Here is a 19,032-nt window from a genome sequence, read left to right on the forward strand (position 1 = left end):
AAAAAGAAACACCACACCCATTAGCAGTCACTTCCCACTTCCCCCTCCCCTAAGTCCCTGAAAACCACTAATATACTTTCTTTCTCTATAGATTTGCCTATTCTGGACACTTCATATAAATGGAATCATACAATATATGGTGTTTACATGTTGCTTCTTGCATTTAGCATGTTCTTAAGATTCATCCAGGTTGTAGAATGAATCACTACTGCATTATTTTTTTAAGGCTGAGTTCTGTTATATAGATATACTACATTTTGTTCATCCATTTGTCAGTTGATAGATATATGGGTGGTTCCCATTTTTTGGCTCTTATGAATAATGCTACAATGAACATTCATGCACAGATTTTTGTGTGAATATATTTTCAGCTCTCTTGAGTATATATTTAGGAGTGGAAGTGCTGGGTCATATGGTAACTCTATGTTTAGCTGTTTGAAGAACTTCCAGCTGTTTTCCAAAATGGCTACCTCATTTTACATTTTTGTTACCAACGTATGAGAATTCCAATTTCTCCACATTTGCCAATACTTGTTAATGTTTGTCATTTTGATTATGTCCTTTCTAATGTGTGAGAAGTGGCATGTTATAGTGGTTTTGATTTACATTTCTCAATGACTTATGACATTGTGCACCTTTCCATGTGCTTATTGGCCAGTTGTATATCTTCTTTGGAGAATGTCTATTCCAATCTTATGGGTTGTTCATCTTTTATTATTGTTATACAAGTTCTTCATGTATCCTAAATACAAGTCTTTTTGAGATATGTGATTTTCAAAACTTTTCTTCCATCTTATGGATTGTCTTTCACTTTCTTTTTTGATTGTTTTGCAATTTTTAATTGAAGTATATTTGATTTACAATGCTGTGTTAATTATTGCTGTACAGCAAAGTGACTCAGTTATACATATATATACATTCTTTTTTTAAAATTTTTTATTGGACATACATATGCATTCTTTTTCATATTCTTTTCCATTAAGGTTTATCACAGGATATTGAATATCGTTCCCTGTACTATACAGTAGGGCTTTCTTGTTTATCCATTCTATATATACCAGTTTGCATCTGCTAATCCCAAACTGCCAATCCATCCATCTCCCACCCCCTCCCCCTTGAAAACCACCAGTCTATTAAAAATATGGAATGCTTCACGAATTTGCAGGTCAGCCTTGTGCAAGGGCTATGCTAATCTTCTCTGTATCATTCCAATTTTAGTATATGTGCTGCTGAAGCGAGTACTTTCACTTTCTTTTTTTAAACTTTCACTTTCTTGATGGTGTATTTTGAAGCACAAAAGGTTTTATTTAACAATATCCAATTCATCACTTCTGTTGTTGTTTTTGTTTGTATTTTTGATGTTATATCTAAGAAACCATTGTCTAATCCAAGGGCATGAGTATTTACGCTTTTGACTTCTAAGAGTTTTGTAGTTTTAGTCCTTACATTTAGGCCTCTAATCCATTTTGAGTTTATTTTTGTATATCGTGTGAAGTTGGAGTCCATCTTCATTCTTTTGCATGTGGATATCCAGTTGATCCAGCACCATCTATTAAAAAGATTATTCCTTCTCCTTTGAATCATCTTGGCACTCTTGTTGAAAATCTACTAACCATAAATGTGAGGATTTATTCCTGGGCTCACAAATCTCTTCAATTAATCCATACGTCTGTCCTTATGCCAGTACCATACTATCTTGATTACTGTAGCTTTGTGGTAAGTTTTGAAATTGGGAAGTATGTGTCCTCCAACTCTATTCTTCTTTTTCAATATTGTTTTGGCTATTCTGAGTCCCTTGCATTTGCATATGAATTTTAGGATTCCTTTGTCAATTTCTGCAAAGAAACTAGCAGGGTTTTTTTGTTTGTTTTTTCGGTTTTATTGCAGTACGTGGGCCTTTTAATGCTGTGGCCTCTCCCATTGTGGAGCACAGGCTCCGGACGCGCAGGCTCAGTGGCCATGGCTCACGGGCCTAGCCGCTCCGTGGCATGTGGGATCTTCCTGGACCGGGGCACGAACCCGTGTCCCCTGCATTGGCAGGCGGACTCTCAACCACTGCGCCACCAGGGAAGCCCCTAGCAGGGGTTTTGACAGGAATTTCATTGAATCTGTAGATTCATTTGGAGAGCATTACCATCTTAACAATATTGTCTTCTGATTCATTTATTTAGGGTTTCTTTAATTTCATTCAACAATTTTTGTAGTTTAGAGCAGTGGTCCCAAGCTTTTTGGCACCAGGGACTGGTTTTGTGGAAGACAATTTTTCCACAGATGGGGTTGAGAGGGTGTGTGGGGGGATGTTTCAGGCAGTAATGTGAGCGATGGTTCAGGTGGTAACGTGAGCGATGGGGAGCGGCAGATGAAGTTTTGCTCCCTTGCCCGCCTCTCACCTCCTGCTGTGTGGTCCGGTTCCAAACAGGCCGCGGACCGGTACTGGTCCGTGGCCCAGGGGTTGGGAACACCTGGTTTAAAGTAGACACTTGCACTCCTTTTGTTAGACTTATTCCTAAATATTTTATTCTTTTTGATGCTATCATAAAGATAATTATTTATTTCATTTTCAGATTGTTGCTCTTGTATAGAAATACAGCTGATTTTTGCATGTTAATCTTGTATCTTACAACACTGCTGACCTCATTTATTAGATCTAATAGTTTTTTTGGTGGGTTCCTTAGGGTTTTCTATACACAAGATAATGTCATCTGAAAATAGAGACAGTCAGACTTCTCCCTTTCCAATCTGGATGCCTTCTTTTTGTCTTCTTGACTAGTTTCCCTAGCTAGAACCCCCAGCACAATGTTCAGTAGAAGTGGCAAGGACAGACATCTTATCTTATACCTGATCTTAGGGGCAAAGCTTCCAATCTATAACTATTAAGTATGATATTGGATGTGGATTTTTCATAGATGCCCTATATAGGTTGAGGAAGTTTAGTCTGTGGAATGTTTTTATCACCAAAGAGTTTCACGTTTTGTTCAATGTTCTTTCTGTATCTGTTGAGATGATTGTGTGTTTTTCTCCCTTTTATTCTATTAATATGGTGTGTTACATTGATTGATTTTCATGTGTTGAACCAACCCTGCATTCCTGGGATAAATTCCACTTGTTTATCCTGTATAAACCTTTTTATATACTCCTTCAGCTTGCTAGTATTTGGTAGAGGATTTTTGCATCTATATTCAGAAGAGATTTTAATCTGTAGTTTTACTTTCTTGTGGTATCTTTGGTTTGGTATCAGAGTAATACTGGCCTCACAGAATGAGTTGGGGAGTATTAACTTCCCTTCTACTTGTTTGAAGAGTTTGTGAAGAATTGGTATTCATTACTCTTTAAACATTTGGTACAATTCACCAGTGAAGCTATCTGGGCCTAGGATTTTTGTTGTGGGATGTTGTGTTGTTTTTTTAAATTACTTATTCAATCTCTTTACTTGTTACAGATCTAGTCAGATTTTTTATTTCTTATTGAGTCAGTTTTGCTTGCTTGTATATTTTGAATTTTCCTATTTCATTTAGGCTTCATTTAGGTCCTCAGAGTTTTGGTGTCCAGAACTTTTATAGGGGTTTTATTACATAAACATGATTATTAAATCATTGACCACATGTTTAAACTTGACTTCTAACCCCCCTCCCCTCCCTGGAGGTCAGGTTGGTATCACCTGGCTCAAAGTCCCATCACTATAATCACATGGCTGGTTTTTCTAGCATGACCAGCCCCCATCCTGAGTCACCTTATAAGTATAAACTCAACTGTGATCCAAGGAGTCCATCATGAATAACAGATACACTCCTATCACTCAGGAAATTCCAAGGGTTTAGGGTTGCTTCTCAAGAACTGGGGACAAAGACCAGCCAATTTCTTTTATTTATTTATTTATTTATTTATGGCTGCATTGGGTCTTCGTTGCTGCACGCGGGCTTTCTCTACTTGCAGCGAGTAGGGGCTACTCTTCATTGTGGTGCATAGGCTTCTCATTGTGGTGGCTTCTCTTGTTGCGGAGCATGGGCTCTAGGCATGCAGACTTCAGTAGTTGTGGCATGCGGGCTCAGTAGTCGTGGACATGGGCTCTAGAGCACAGGCTCAGTAGTTGTGGCTCATGGGCTACTTGCTCCACGGCATGTGGGATCTTCCCGGACCAGGGCACAAACCCATGTCCCCTGCATTGGCAGGTGGATTCTTAACCACTGCGCCACCAGGGAAGTCTGTCAAGATCAAATTTAGATCAAAAATTTAAAACAGGTATAAAAGACGTTCTGGGGGACATTTGGGGAAATTGAAATATTGACTATACAGTATGTAACACTGAATTAATGTTAATATTCTTATGTGTGATAATGTAGTTTTTGCTACTCATTCTTAGGAAATGCATGCTGAAATATTTAGGGGTAAAGTGCCATGATACCTAAATCATTTGGAAAAAAAAAAAGACACACACACATACAAATACGGACACAGAGAGTATGAAAGTAGAGGGAGAGATAGAGAAAGCAAATGGTGGATTGAGATGAAGTATATATAGGTATTCACTCTACCATTCTTTTATGGTATTCACTATACCATATCTGTACCTTTGAAAACTGTCAAAGAAAAAATATTGGGAGAAAACATGATCCCTGGCTTCAGGAATATCTTACCACCTCTTAAACTATTGTTTCTTTTCTTTTTTTACTTTTTATTTTAATACAGATTCCTGTATCAAGCCTGAGAGACACAGTCCTGGAACTGGTAGTGTTTGATCAACACAGGAGAAAGTTTGATAATTTCAGTTCACTGATGCTAGAATGGAAATCCTCAAATGAAACACTAGCTCATTTTGAAAATTACAATTCAATGGAGATGGTAGCAAAGGATGATGGCAGTGGGCAGACCCGGCTACATGGTATTGTAAATATTTATGAATCCTTTCATATATCTACTAAATGGTTCTGCACTAAATATTTCCTTGTGGGTGACAGTCTATTTATCCTGTCTCACCTTTCACCTTTGATCTTCGTATTTTTTAGAAAACATAAAGGTAGATTCCCTTGTTTGCAAAGCTAGGGCCTAGAGTCCAACGTTTCTCACAAGAACACAAAATTAATTTTAAAATGTATTGGTTACCTATTATTTACCTAAAACTTTGGAAATATTATTCATTTGTTAGGCTGTGTTTATTGAGTGGCTACTACATGTAAAGCCCTCTGTTAGGTACTTGGAGATATAATGGTAAATGAGACACTCACAGCTTTTGCCCTCATAGACTTACAGTCCAGTTGGGGAAACTGGACTTTAAACATTACATTGTGTTAGGTGTTTTGAAGGGCAAATATGGGATTCATTAAGAGCTTATAACAGGAGAACCTAACCTAGTTTAGATCAGAGAAGACTGCCCTAAGAAAGTTGCATGTACTCTGAGACCTGAAGAGATGGCAGAAAGAGGAAATAGAGAGAATGAACTAAATAAGTGAAGTGAGACTGACTTAGAGACGGGGCAAGAGGCGCAAGATGAGGTTCTAAGAGGGCAACAAGCCCTCAGGGGCAGTAGCCCATCAAGCCTTTGCTTGTATCACATTTGCTGAGGTCCTATTCTCCAAAGCAAGTCACCTGGCCAAAACCAGAGTCAAGGTAGGCCAGGACTACTCAAGAGCATGGATACCACCAGGCATGATTCACCACAAGACATTAATATAACAATCTAGGGCTTCCCTGGTGGCTCAGTGGTTGAGAGTCCGCCTGCCGATGCAGGGGACGCGGGTTCGTGCCCCGGTCCGGGAAGATCCCACGTGCTGTGGAGCGGCTGGGCCCGTGAGCCGTGGCCACTGAGCCTGTGCGTCCGGAGCCTGTTGCTCTGCAACAGGAGAGGCCACAACAGTGAGAGGCCCACGTACCGCAAAAAATAAAAAAATAAAAAAATAAAAAATAACAATCTACCACAAATCAATCCCAAAAGTAAAGAAGACAGTGGCATAAAGGGTAACTTTTAGGTTTCTGGTATGAGTATTTGGTAACTATTCTTCTCTTCTCACTTTTTATTTTATATCGGAGTATAGTTGATTAATAATGTGTTAGTTTCAGGTGTACAGCAGAGTGATTTAGTTATACATATACATGTGTCTGTTCTTTTTCAAATTCTTTTCCCATTTAGATAACTATTCAATTCAATAAGAAACATTAAAGAAATAAGATTTAAGCTTTCCCTTACCCACAGGGAGTTTATACTCAGGACAAGTTTAAGGGCTTAACTAGAGAGTATGATAACATAATATTAATATGTATATGATACTATAACACCAGAATACCAATAATATGATACAGTTAATGTAAAAAGTGGTAGGGAAGAAAGAGATGCTCCTTATATCTGTAACAATCAATCACCAAATACCATCCATTTTATTTTCTAAAGGTTTTCTCTCTTCCTCTCTAACTTTATCACTAATGTCCTCATAACCTCTATCCTACATCACCATAGTAGCCTCCTAACTGATCTCAATGTGTCTCTCCTACCCTCTAATCCACCCTCCATACTACTGTCCAGAATGATCTTTCTTTTCTTTTTAAAAAAAATTTATTTATTTATTTATTTTGGCTGCTCCGGATCTTAGTTGCGGCATGTGGGATCTTTAGTTGCAACATGTGGACTCTTAGTTGTGGCATGCAAACTCTTAGTTGAGGCATGCATGTAGGATCTAGTTCCCTGACCAGGGATCGAACCCGGGCCCCCTGCATTGGGAGCACAGAGTATTGCCCACTGGACCACCACGGAAGTCCCCAGAACAATCTTTCTAAAATACAAATCTGGGGACTTCCCTGGTGGTCCAGTGGTAAAGAATCTGCCTTACAATGCAGGGAACGTGGGTTCAATCCCTGGTCAGGGAACTAAGATCCCACATGCTGCAGGGTAACTAAGCCCGCAGTGACACGCATTGTCATTGTGTCTTTCTGGATAAAGTTCATATGTTGCAGCTTAACATACCGACCCCTGCCTACTTCTTTGGCTTCACTTCTTATTACCACCCACATGTATTCTACATTTTTCTCATACTCAACAATTTTAGATCCTTAACCATGAAAAGGCTTGTCATACCTCTTTCCTTTGCATATGTTTTATTTTCTCTTTACTTGCATCTTCACTAGGCTAAAATCTTCCTCTAGTAATCTAGGAGTTTTCTGTTCCTCTATATTCCCAATCTAAGGAGAATATTCCTTCTTTGTGTTCTTATATATTCTGTATTATGTGCTCTGTACATACTTCTATAATAGTACTTATCACACTGTATTGCAGTGGTTGGTTTACCTCTCAGCCACCCTCCTAAGCTGTGGGTTTCTTTGAAGGTAAGAACTGTGTTGTTTTCTTCTTCATCTCTGTATCCTAATTACTTGTCATAGTGCCTAGCATATAGTTAGGCCCTTAATAAATCTTTGTTGAATGAAAGAATGTAACATCATGAGAAAATGCTTTACAGTTTTATGCATGATCATCATGTGTTGAGGATAAAATAAGAGTTGTCCTAAGTAAAGTGGCACATTCATGTTAGTTAAATTAAAAAGAAAGAAAAAAGAATGAATGAGTAAAGCAGGATCAGATTATGGACAGCTTCAAGTACTAGTTTAAGTAGTTTGAATTGCTCTAATAAGGACTAGTTAGCGATTAAAAAAATTTTTTTTTTCATTTAAAATTTTTGAGTAAGGGACTGACATGACATTTACATACACAAAACAGATTAGAAGCATGAAAAGTCCCAAAGGACAATCTCTTTATTTCTCACTTTTATTTTTAAATCAAACAAATTTTCCCATACCCTCTTGTCAGCTTATTTTTGGACTCACAAACCATTAGAGCTGGAAAGAATTTTAGATTTTGTCTGTCCCAACCCCTCATTTAATAAAGGAACTGAGAAATAAAGTGATTGCCCAAGGTCACATAGGAATATAATTGCAGAGTCAGCATAGAACCCCAGTTTTCTGTTTCTTGTGTATTTCCTTATTCACTGTTTTTTGGGTTTGTTTTTGTTTTTCTCCCTGAAATAAAACACCATTTGGAAAAAATTAGGGCATATTTTTGGTTTTCTAGAGACACTTTTGTATTCTACATGTTATTGTTTCTCACAGGGTACTTTTTTGCATGTCTCCAGGTCAAAGAATCCTTAAAGTACATCAGATAAAAGGGACTGTACTCATTGGAGTCAATTTTGTGGGCTATTCAGAGAAGGAAAGTCCAAAGGTAAATGGAGACTATTATATAAAAAATATTAATTAACTGAAATTTAAGGCTCCTTAGAAGTCATTTATATAACTGATGTAAATCTGAGAACTATGCACCTCTATGAATCTGTTATCTTTGGCACTTGAAAGAGTACTGGAATCTTCACTCACTGAGCTGAGGAATTAAAAGTTTGTATTTACCTTTGTGGTTCTTATTACATTTCTAGGAACTTTCCAACTTGCCCAGATCTGCAGCTGTAGAGCTGCTCCTGGTAGATGATGTAACAGTATCGCCTGAGAATGCTACCATCTATAACCACCCTGATGTGAAGGTAGAAGCTATACGGGTCTAGCTAAATAGAATCATATTGGAGGGGAGAGGTTATTAAAATTAATAGTATAACAATAAAAAAGCTCACTTATGTGTTGAAAATCAGTGATTCACATATATAATGCATATATAATAATTATCCTTAGCAGTAATACTTTAATAGTCATATTTTGTCTTTTGTCCACTGACCGTAATCTTTTAATTTCATACTCTTTCTTAGGTAAGTAGAAGTTATTTTCTTTGAATTTTTTATAAACCAAAGGGAACAGAATATTGTTTGTCTGATTTTTCCATAGGAAATATTTAGCCTTGTGGAAGGATCTGGTTATTTTTTAGTCAACAGTAGTGAGCAAGACATTGCCACCATCACTTACCTGGAAGCAGAAAGCTCTGTCCAGGTGAGTTCTAGAGATATTCCCAGACTGATGGTCTCAGGTCAAAGCTCATTCTTAGGAGAATGATTGGAAAATTTTTATTGGGTGTCTCAAACTTTTTACAAAAAATAACATTTGTGGGCTTCCCTGGTGGCGCAGTGGTTGAGAGTCCGCCTGCCGAGGCAGGGGACGCGAGTTCGTGCCCCGCTCTGGGAAGATCCCACATGCCGCGGAGCGGCTGGGCCCGTGAGCCACGGCCGCTGAGCCTGCGCGTCCGGAGCCTGTGCTCCGCAACGGGAGAGGCCACAACACTGAGGGGTCCGCGTACCTCAAAAAAAACAAAACAAAACAAAACAAAACAAAACAAAACTGAAAAAATAACATTTGTGTCTTTTTCCTTTTTTAACCTACATCATAGATTCTTCAAGAAAAAAAGAGGGTTTTTTTGTTTGTTTTTTTCTGTAACTAGCTACAATATGTGGCAATTTTTGGCTCTGATTGAATGGAAACAGTGTAGGAGACATCTAATTATAAGATTTCCATTAAAAGAAGGTTAATTTTTATAAATTTAAAAGCACAGAACTGTGTGGATAGTTAGATATACTATTGACTTTATAATTTGAGTATATGGTATTTTCAGCCAGGACATGGCAACTTAAAATATTAAGCTGACTCCATAGTCAATATGCCAAGAGATTTGCTTTTAGTTGACTTGTAATAATAAAAAAATATATTATATTAACATATGTATTTATTTCCTTCAAAGAGCTCAAAGGAATGTAACTTACTGTAGTCATAATGTTGCTTTTTAAAAGAGGAGATTGAGGCCCTATGGGCAAAGCATGTGAAAAACCATGCTGCTGTGCAGGAGCTGTAGTACAAGAAGGAAAAACAAAGTATCAGTCCACCCAGTATTTTCTCTCCCTCCTTGTGATTGCATATAAATGTACATGATTTTCTTCCTGAATCCTTTCCCTGTTCATAATTAAGAAGCTGGATATGTATGTTGGATTCTGCTTGAAATCAATCAGTTTAAACTCTGCTCTTTATCAGTTAGTATTTGTTAAGGGTACATATTTTGCCACAAACTGAAACAACACTTTAAGGGTACATATTGTGCTATGCCTGAAACATATAATGTGACCTCTCAGAGTTCCCATCACAAAGAAAGTAAGATATTGTATTTTCCACTTTGGGTGGAAATAATTGCTATGATTATGCTTGGAGCATGTTTGCTTCTTTACCCAGCTACCATCTTCTTCCTTCTAGTTAGTTCCAGTACATCCAGGATTTCTCAGCTTGGAGGTCTATGACCTGTGTTTGGCTTTCTTGGGTCCAGCAATGGCTCACCTCACGGTGTCAGACATGCAAGAGCTGGAGCTTGATTTGATTGATAAGGTGAGAGATGTTTGCTTTCTCTCTTAAATGAAGCAGGCGTCATTCTCACTTGTTAGCATCACCTAATATAGTCTGTGCTCAGCTACCATGTGTGTATACCAGGCCCTTTGATGATATTAATGGAAATACCTGCCCTTAAAAAACACAATTCCAACACTAAACATGATGAAGATAAATAGAGTGTTAAAGCACAACTTAGGGACTTCCCTGGTGGTCCAGTGTTTAAGACTCCATGCTTCCAATGCAGTGGGTGTGGGTTCGATCCCTGGTCAGGGTACTAAGATCCCATGTGCCACAGGGCATGGCCAAAAAAAAAAAAAAAAAAAAAAAGTTAAAAAAAAAAGAACAACTTAAAAGAACAACTTAAAAGAATACACATAGATTAGGCTTACTAGATCAAAGGCTGACCAGGAACATTTAGCATGAAAAAAAGAGCTTGCCACCTCTAAGACTTAAACGGCCCTAGGTGAATGAGACATCTCTACTAAAATTACCTTTAAAAAATTATTTTTTTTAATTTTTGTTTTTTAACCACTAGGTTGAAATAGGTAAAGCTGTGTTAGCAACTGTGAGGGTTCTTGGCCCTTCCAAACGCCCGTTCCAAAATAAATACTTCAGGAATATGGAGCTCAAACTGCAGTTGGCTTCTGCCATTGTCACCCTGACGTGAGTACCATTTCAATACTCCTTTCTTGGGGACTTCCCTGGTGGTCCAGTGGTAAAGAATCCGCCTTAGGGACTTCCCTGGTGGTGCAGTGGTTAAGAATCCGCCTGCCAATGCAGGGGACACGGGTTTTATCTCTGGTCGGGGAATATCCCACATGCCGCGAAGCAACTAAGCCCGTGCGCCACAACTACTGAAGCCCGCGCACCTAGAGCCCGTGCTCCACAACAAGAGAAGCCACCTCAGTGAGAAGCCCACACACCGCAATGAAGAGTTGCCCCCTCTCGCTGCAACTAGAGAAAGCCCGCGCGCAGCAGTGAAGACCCAACACAGCCAAAAATAAATAAATAAATAAATTTATTTTAAAAACCAATCCGCCTTACAATGCAGGGGACGTGGATTAAATCCCTGGTCAGGGAACTAAGATCCCTCATGCCGCGGGGCAACTAAGTCCATGTGCCACAACTACTGAGCTTGTGTGCTTCAGCTAGAGAGCCTGCGTGCTGCAAACTACAGAGCCCACGCGCTCTGGAGCCTGTGTGCCACAACTGGAGAGAAGCCAGCGTGAAGATCCCGTTTGCCGCAACTAAGACCTGACGCAGCCACAAATAAATAAAATAAAATAAATAAATGATAAATAAATCTTTAAAAAATATACTTCTTTCTCCCTATGCTTAATACCACAAGAATATCCCTCCTGGTAGCCTGGTTAGCTCTCCCTTAGGTTATTTCAGATTTTCTTCTTTCCTTTTTTTGTAACGGTACCTTTCAGCCCATACTCTCTTCCCATATTCAGCTCTCTACAAAATACCCCTTCCAGATCCTCAGATGTCTTATTTTGGGCCTAAAATCATGTGTCTCATTAATATTTCCATTATATGAAACTTCTCCTTGGATGATATCCTTTGGGGGTGCTTCAGACTTGAGGACCTTTAAAAAATCTAGAAGTAGAGGCACTGGTATTGCCCTCTGCAAAAGGGAAGATACAGGAATTCTGAGGCAATTTAGCATTTGCAGTTTTGCCAGTCTATGTTTATATTGCTCTTATCCCTTTGGAGACCAAGGACAAATTTTTGCCCTTCAGGAGCCTTCTGCCATTGCTATGAACTTTGTCTTGACTCTGGAAGTCATTTTCTGGTAGTTCCTTCTAAGCTGAGTTAATATGAGCAGAAGATTGGGAATTCCCTGGTGGTCCAGTGATTAGGACTCTTCGCTTTCAGGGCCGTGGGCCCGGGTTCAATCCCTGGTCGGGGAACTAAGATCCCACAAGCTGCACCACATGGCCAAAAAAAAAAAAAGAAAAGAAAAGAAAGCAGAAAATGTTAAGCACCTTAGAAAGATGTATAACTGTCTACTCTTAAAACCAAATTTTTCTCACCTAGAAATTTGTGGGTCTTTGCAGGCTAATGGAGAAACAGGACGAATACTCTGAAAATTATATCCTTCGAGCTATCACTATTGGGCAAACCACACTTGTGGCTATTGCCAGGGACAAGATGGGGAGAAAATTCACGTCGGCTCCTCGGCAAATTGAAGTAAGGAAATTATCTCATCCAAAATTCATACTTCGTCTTCTTTATAAATTTTATAAATTTCCAGTGGTTAGGGCTCTGCGCTTTCACTGCTGAGGGCGCAGGTTCCATCCCTGGTCCGGGAAGTAAGATCCCTCAAGCTGTGAGGCATGTCCAAAAAAAGAAAAAAAGTAGAAAAGAAAGGTAATTGTAAATATAATCTTTTTTTATTTATTTTTTACATCTTTATTGGAGTATAATTGCTTTACAATGGTGTGTTAGTTTCTGCTTCATAACAAAGTGAATCAGTTATACATATACATATGTTCCCATATCTCTTCCCTCTTGCGTCTCCCTCCCACCCACCCTCCCTATCCCACCCCTCCAGGCGGTCACAAAGCACCTAGCTGATCTCCCTGTGCTATGCGGCTGCTTCCCACTAGCTATCTACCTTAACGTTTGGTAGTGTATATATGTCCATGCCTCTCTCTCGCTTTGTCACAGCTTACCCTTCCCGCTCCCCATATCCTCAAGTCCACTCTCAAGTAGGTCTGTGTCTTTATTCCTGTCTTACCCCTAGGTTCTTCATGACATTTTTTTTCCTTAAATTCCATATATATGTGTTAGCATACGGTATTTGTCTTTCTCTTTCTGACTTACTTCACTCTGTATGACAGACTCTAGGTCCATCCACCTCATTACAAATAGCTCAATTTCGTTTCTTTTTATGGCTGAGTAATATTCCATTGTATATATGTGCCACATCTTCTTTATCCATTCATCCGATGATGGACACTTAGGTTGTTTCCATCTCCAGGCTATTGTAAATAGAGCTGCAATGAACATTTTGGTACATGACTCTTTTTGAATTATGGTTTTCTCAGGGTATATGCCCAGTAGTGGGATTGCTGGGTCATATGGTAGTTCTATTTGTAGTTTTTTAAGGAACCTCCATACTGTTCTGCATAGTGGCTGTACCAATTCACATTCCCACCAGCAGTGCAAGAGTGTTCCCTCTTCTCCACACCCTCTCTAGCATTTATTGTTTCTAGATTTTTTGATGATGGCCATTCTGACTGGTGTGAGATGACATCTCATTGTGTAAATATAATCTTAATGACCACTTTTATTACAGTGAGTGGATACGTAATAACTTATTTAATCATTCTCACTTAAGTAATTTATAATTTTTTGCTATTATAAATAAAATTTGCATTTATAAATAAAATACATTTTTGTATATAACTTCATTGTACATAATTAGGATTTTTTTCCTTAGAATAAGCTACGTGATCATTTACTATGAACCTGACTGTAGTTAATCACTGTTGTCCTTTTGGTTTTCTCCTTCAAGGTGTTTCCTCCATTCAGACTTGTTCCAGAGAAAATGACACTGATTCCAACTAATATGATGCAGGTGATCCAAAAGCCAGAAATGAGGCTTTCTCCCAATCCCACCTCTGCTCCACCCCAACACACACATACACATACACCTCTTCCTGTTGACCTTCCCTTGTCTACTCTCAGCCAAGTACAACAGGATTTGATAAAGAAGAAAATTAGTATTTTCTTTGTTCTATGAGAAACATGGTATGAACTAATTCTTGGAATCCCATGGATCATTTATAGCACTTCCATCTCATGTGCATTTGAGGTGATGTGGCATATGCTGGTTGGAAAGTGGGGGAAGATGAAAAAGTCGAGTTATTGGGACAAAAGGTTGGGAAAGGAGATGTGACTTCTCCCCAAGGTCCAGGCATTCACTGGTGTGTTTACATTCCAGGTAATGTCTGAAGGTGGCCCTCAGCCTCAATCTATCATTCACTTCTCCATCAGTAATCAGACCGTGGCTGTTGTTAATAGGAGGGGCCAAGTTACAGGGAAGGTAGTTGGCAGAGCTGTGGTCCATGGCACCATCCAGACAGTAAATGAAGATACTGGAAAAGTCATTGTGTTTTCCCAGGTATTGGTTCTTTGTTCTGCTCTGCTTCTACTCCTCCATCTGGGAATCACTGGGAGGTAGAGGAAGAAATAGTGATGGGGAGGGTGTCAACAGCCCAGGGAAGTCTTTTCAGTCCCCTCATTTGGTATTCTCTTAACCAGGCATGGGAAATATGTAATCTTCAGTGAAAAACCCACAGAGTATTGGCATTGTTATAAGACATAGTCCCTATACTTAAGGAATTGTTTCAAGAACAAATACAAAACAAACAAAAACAAACAAACAAAAAACCTATATCTATGGCATGTTTGTTGTTGTTGTTGAATGCCCCAAACAACAACAAAAAAACTAGTTATCATAAGCATCCACCCCACAGACACTTCCTCTTAGCCTAAGCTTGCTCTCCACCCTGTTGAGCAGGATGAAGTGCAGATTGAAGTTGTGCAGCTAAGGGCTGTTAGGATTCTTGCAGCTGCAACTCGACTCATCACAGCTACTGAGGTCAGTAGGATGGCTCTGTTCCGGGTTCATTACTTTGATAATGCCAGCTGGACAGGATGTATAGCACAAAACCACTCTTCATTTTCAGATGCCAGTTTATGTCATGGGAGTGACCAGTACCCAGACCCCTTTCTCCTTCAGCAATGCCAACCCTGGGCTCACATTCCATTGGTCCATGAGCAAAAGGGACGTATTGGATCTAGTGCCCAGGCATTCAGAGGTATAAACTTATCTGTTTATTATATTACCTTAGGGATCTTGATACTAAATTTATTTTATTTCATCATAAGTTTTAGACTAACTCACTTCTAAAGTACACAATATTATTACTTACTCTTTTTCCAATTGTTCTGTGAATGCTGGAAACCTGAAAATCATATGAAGAATCCAAATTTGAGTATTCAGATAATACTATATGATGTTTAACATACTTTGCTGGAAAGAGCTCTCAACAAAGCAATGCTTCCTTTGATGTATTTGTTGTTGTATAATGTTGTATTTGTGAGCAGATACTGTGTTACATGAATAACACATTATGAATATAAAGTATTTATACATAAAGTTTAAATATATAATCTTTCAACATGTTCAGACACAATTATATTAATAATCATGTTTGTAGTGCATGATGGGCAGTTGACATTAAGAAAGGTGGTTGCGGGCTTCCCTGGTGGCACAGTGGTTGAGAGTCCGCCTGCCGATGCAGGGGACACAGGTTCGTGCCCTGGTCTGGAAGATCCCACATGCCGCGGAGTGGCTGGGCCCGTGAGCCATGGCCGCTGAGCCTGCGCGTCCAGAGCCTGTGCTCCGCAACGGGAAAGGCCACAGCAGTGAGAGGCCCGCATACCGCAAAAAAAAAAAAAAAAAAAAAAGAAAGGTGGTTGCTGAGCACACTCCTGGGCCCACACTACTAGGAGCTGGGGAAGAACTGGAATCCTACCTTGAGCATGAAGGGTGCCATGGGTGTCATGGGGCTGTTGTGGGCCACCAACTGGCAGCTGATTCTGGACCTTATATCAATGGCAAATTTAAGAAGGACAATTAATTAAACTCCTCCACGGTTCCCTTTGGTGGTACCGGCTCCTCCCAATTCACCTGCTGGATCTGGAATGGCCAACGCCCTCAGGATGGCTATTGAGGAAATCCACACTGCAACATGAGTCTTTATGTTTTTTAAAATAGCTTTGATGTTTTTTGTTTTTTGTTTTTTTTTTGCGGTATGCGGGCCTCCCACTGTTGTGGCTTCTCCCGTTGCGGAGCACAGGCTCCGGATGCGCAGGCTCAGCGGCTATGGCTCCCGGGCCCAGTCGCTCTGCGGCATGTGGGATCTTCCCGGACCGGGGCACGAACCCGTGTCCCCTGCATCGGCAGGCGGACTCTCAACCACTGCGCCACCAGGGAAGCTCAGCTTTGATGTTTTAATACATATAGCACTAAACCTTACTCTGAAACCTGAAAAAGAAAAAAAAAAAAAAAAGAGGTGGATGCTACAAACTTTACCTACTTCACAACGTTGTTACTTGATCATCAGTTTAATGGAACCCACCCAAGATGGTCCAGGATCAGTGGCAGCCACTTAGGTCTGAGCTTTACCTTAGGAAGAAGGAACCTGGGGCCAAGGTACCCAGTAGGTCACAACTCAGTGCCCACAAAAACAAAGAATTAGACTTTGAGAGAGATCAGAGTGGTTACAGAAGCTAGAATTAGGTCATTTCTGGAGCCAGCTAAAAAGAAAAGTCTGGAAAAAATTTAAAATTTCCAATTTTCTTAAAATATCCTAGATCTGTAATCTAGGGAAACTCTAGTGGTTGAGTCTTCTATCTGTCATGGACTGCACAGAGCCTGGTTATACTTGGAACTGAGGAGAGATAGAACTGTACTTAGTTTGGTAGAGTTCTGCAGAAGGATTTGGCTTTTTTTCTTGAATAGCAAATAGGAATTGTGTGAAAGGAGGGGATGGCCTAGGTCTTAGCATCTATTCTACTTCTCCCTTCCTCTAATTTTCTTATCTAAATAATCACTCTAACGGAAGAAATGATTGAGAGCCATACAAAGATTTTCTTCCCCTGCCTTCGACCTCAATAGAAAGGTCTCTAATGCCCTACAAGGTAGACTTCCTGCACTGTGGTGTCACCATTTAGAAATTCACTTGGATTAAACAATTATAAACCACTCATTCTTTAGCATAAGACTTGCTTCCAGACAATTGATTGAAATCTGCACAAAGAGATGGGAATTTTTATGTAGGGGAGGAGGGAAAGGTGAATTTGGAACTTAGAACTCTGTATGAGTCAAGAGAGTGAAGGAAGGTCTTGAACGCTCCAGACAGCAAAAATGCAGAGGAGAGAGAACGTGAAATGAGTGCCAAAAAGGTAGGCAAGTGCCTACTTCAATATTTGCCTTAGGGGACTTCCCTGGTGGCACAGTGCTTAAGACTCCGCGCTCCCAATGCAGGGGGCCTGGGTTTGATCCCTGGTCCAGTAACTAGATCCCACATGCATGCTGCAACTAAGAGTTCGCATGCCATAACTAAGGAACTGGCGAGCTGCAATTAAGGAGCCCGCCTGCCACAACTAAGACCTGATAAACAAACAAACATAAATAAATAACATTTGCCTTGGTGTTGGCCCTCCCTTCCCTCTTACCAGAAATCTGTCAAGGCCTAATCCTTATCCAGTCTAGACTAGAATGGTGAGTGAAGCAAGTGAGGAAATGGTCAGCTAGTTTAACACAATCCTAAAACAACAGCTTCCCTTTCTTGTCCTCTTCCTTCCTTGCTACCACTCTGAACTCCAGGAGTAGATTACCTCACTTCTCTCATCTCAAGTTCTACTGTTTCAAGCTACTGAGGATACCCCTTCCTTCATTTCCATTCTTCTCCTATCAATGAATTGACTTCTTGCAAGATAAGAATTCTTGCATAGGAGTCTTTCCAGAATTAGTTGAGCACTGAACACAGAAGTTTACTTTAGGGGTGACTATGTTTCTGGGAATATGAAAATAAACCAATATGAAAATAAACCCTGGGGGAATTCTCTGGTGATCCAGTGGTTAGGACTTGGCACTTTCACTGCAGGGGCTCGGGTTCAATCCCTGGTTGGGGAACTAAGATCCCACAAGCCTCAAGGTGCAGAGGAAGGAAGGAAGGGAGGAATGAAGGAAGAGAAAGAAAGAAGGGAGGGAGGAAGGAGGGAGGGAAGGAAAGGAGGAAGGAAGGGGAGGGGAGGGGAGGGAAGGGAAGGGAAGGGAAGGGAAGGGAAGGGAAGGGAAGGGGAGGGAAGATAAGCCTGGAACTCTAATTTTTCTAGATAGCTATTTTCAACAAAGAGGGAAGGGCACAGTGTTTATTCATGAATATTTCTTAATCCTTCCCTTTACGGTCTAGGTTTTTCTACAACTCCCAGCAGAGAATAACTTTGCCATGGTTGTCCACACAAAAGCAGCTGGTCGGACCAGTATCAAAGTCACTGTCCGCTGTATGAACAGTTCCTCTGGGCAGTTTGAGGGGAATTTGTTGGAACTGTCTGATGAAGTTCAGATCCTGGTAAGGTCCCAAAGCTAAATCTTGTTTCTGTATATCAAGGAGAAGAAAGTTATATTCTCTTACCATCCATGAAGAGCTTAGTCTGTATAGAGATAGAGAAATTGCTAAAGGGATCTCTGGAATAGGCTTATGGTTTCTAGATCTTTGTTATTCCTGCTAATTGCTTCTATGAGCACTGACATTAGAAACTACAGCACATGCACTCCCCTCAACTCCCAACGCAGTGAATACAGTATATGAACACATAATAACTAAAGAGGAATTAATTTCTGATTTGTTCTGCCTAACACAGATATTATGATACAGTCCACTTAGCTATACTCACAGGTAGAATGAAATCCTATCCTAACTTCTGGTAAGGTATGAGAGTACAAATAGTTTCTACAGATGTTCTCAAGCTGAAAGCTACATGGCCCTATTGTTTTTAGAACTCAAAGAAAAACTGTTTTTTGTGTGGGGCAAATAAGTTTCTCTACCTCTGAATTTGGGACTAATTTTTTTTTCTTTCCTTTATTTTGGCTTTGGTTCCCTGATTCAGTAAGGGGTAGAGGAAAAAGCACTTTACCAGAAGGCAGAAGACCAGAAT

The 19,032-nt window shown here is 39.9% G+C and overlaps 1 protein-coding gene, 1 long non-coding RNA gene, 1 other non-coding gene and 1 pseudogene across 3 annotated transcripts in view; 2 read left to right on the plus strand and 2 right to left on the minus strand.

Moving 5' to 3' along the window:
- The window catches only part of NUP210L (nucleoporin 210 like), a 77,465-nt gene that overhangs the window by 38,299 nt on the left and 20,134 nt on the right, over nucleotides 1–19,032 (plus strand). The window contains exons 15-26 of the mRNA XM_060137856.1: nucleotides 4,687–4,879; nucleotides 8,112–8,200; nucleotides 8,409–8,513; nucleotides 8,809–8,910; nucleotides 10,156–10,284; nucleotides 10,823–10,950; nucleotides 12,351–12,483; nucleotides 13,814–13,876; nucleotides 14,243–14,422; nucleotides 14,822–14,902; nucleotides 14,991–15,122; nucleotides 18,288–18,446. Of these exons, the coding sequence (XP_059993839.1) occupies nucleotides 4,687–4,879; nucleotides 8,112–8,200; nucleotides 8,409–8,513; nucleotides 8,809–8,910; nucleotides 10,156–10,284; nucleotides 10,823–10,950; nucleotides 12,351–12,483; nucleotides 13,814–13,876; nucleotides 14,243–14,422; nucleotides 14,822–14,902; nucleotides 14,991–15,122; nucleotides 18,288–18,446 (1,494 nt within the window). The remainder of the gene's footprint in view (nucleotides 1–4,686; nucleotides 4,880–8,111; nucleotides 8,201–8,408; nucleotides 8,514–8,808; nucleotides 8,911–10,155; nucleotides 10,285–10,822; nucleotides 10,951–12,350; nucleotides 12,484–13,813; nucleotides 13,877–14,242; nucleotides 14,423–14,821; nucleotides 14,903–14,990; nucleotides 15,123–18,287; nucleotides 18,447–19,032) is intronic.
- LOC132516499 (U6 spliceosomal RNA) lies at nucleotides 1,136–1,242 on the minus strand. Its single transcript, XR_009539333.1, has one exon. It is a non-coding gene; the product is annotated as a U6 spliceosomal RNA (small nuclear RNA).
- On the minus strand, nucleotides 7,747–15,210 carry LOC132513520 (uncharacterized). The gene is made up of 5 exons (XR_009538495.1): nucleotides 13,120–15,210; nucleotides 12,327–12,620; nucleotides 9,675–9,757; nucleotides 8,887–8,960; nucleotides 7,747–7,998 (listed from the first exon to the last, which is right to left on the minus strand). It is a non-coding gene; the product is annotated as an uncharacterized LOC132513520 (long non-coding RNA).
- On the plus strand, nucleotides 15,531–15,947 carry LOC132516439 (cytochrome b-c1 complex subunit 10-like; annotated as a pseudogene).

This window comes from Lagenorhynchus albirostris, chromosome 2 (assembly GCF_949774975.1).
Source record: "Lagenorhynchus albirostris chromosome 2, mLagAlb1.1, whole genome shotgun sequence".
Classification (NCBI taxonomy): Eukaryota; Metazoa; Chordata; class Mammalia; order Artiodactyla; family Delphinidae; genus Lagenorhynchus; species Lagenorhynchus albirostris.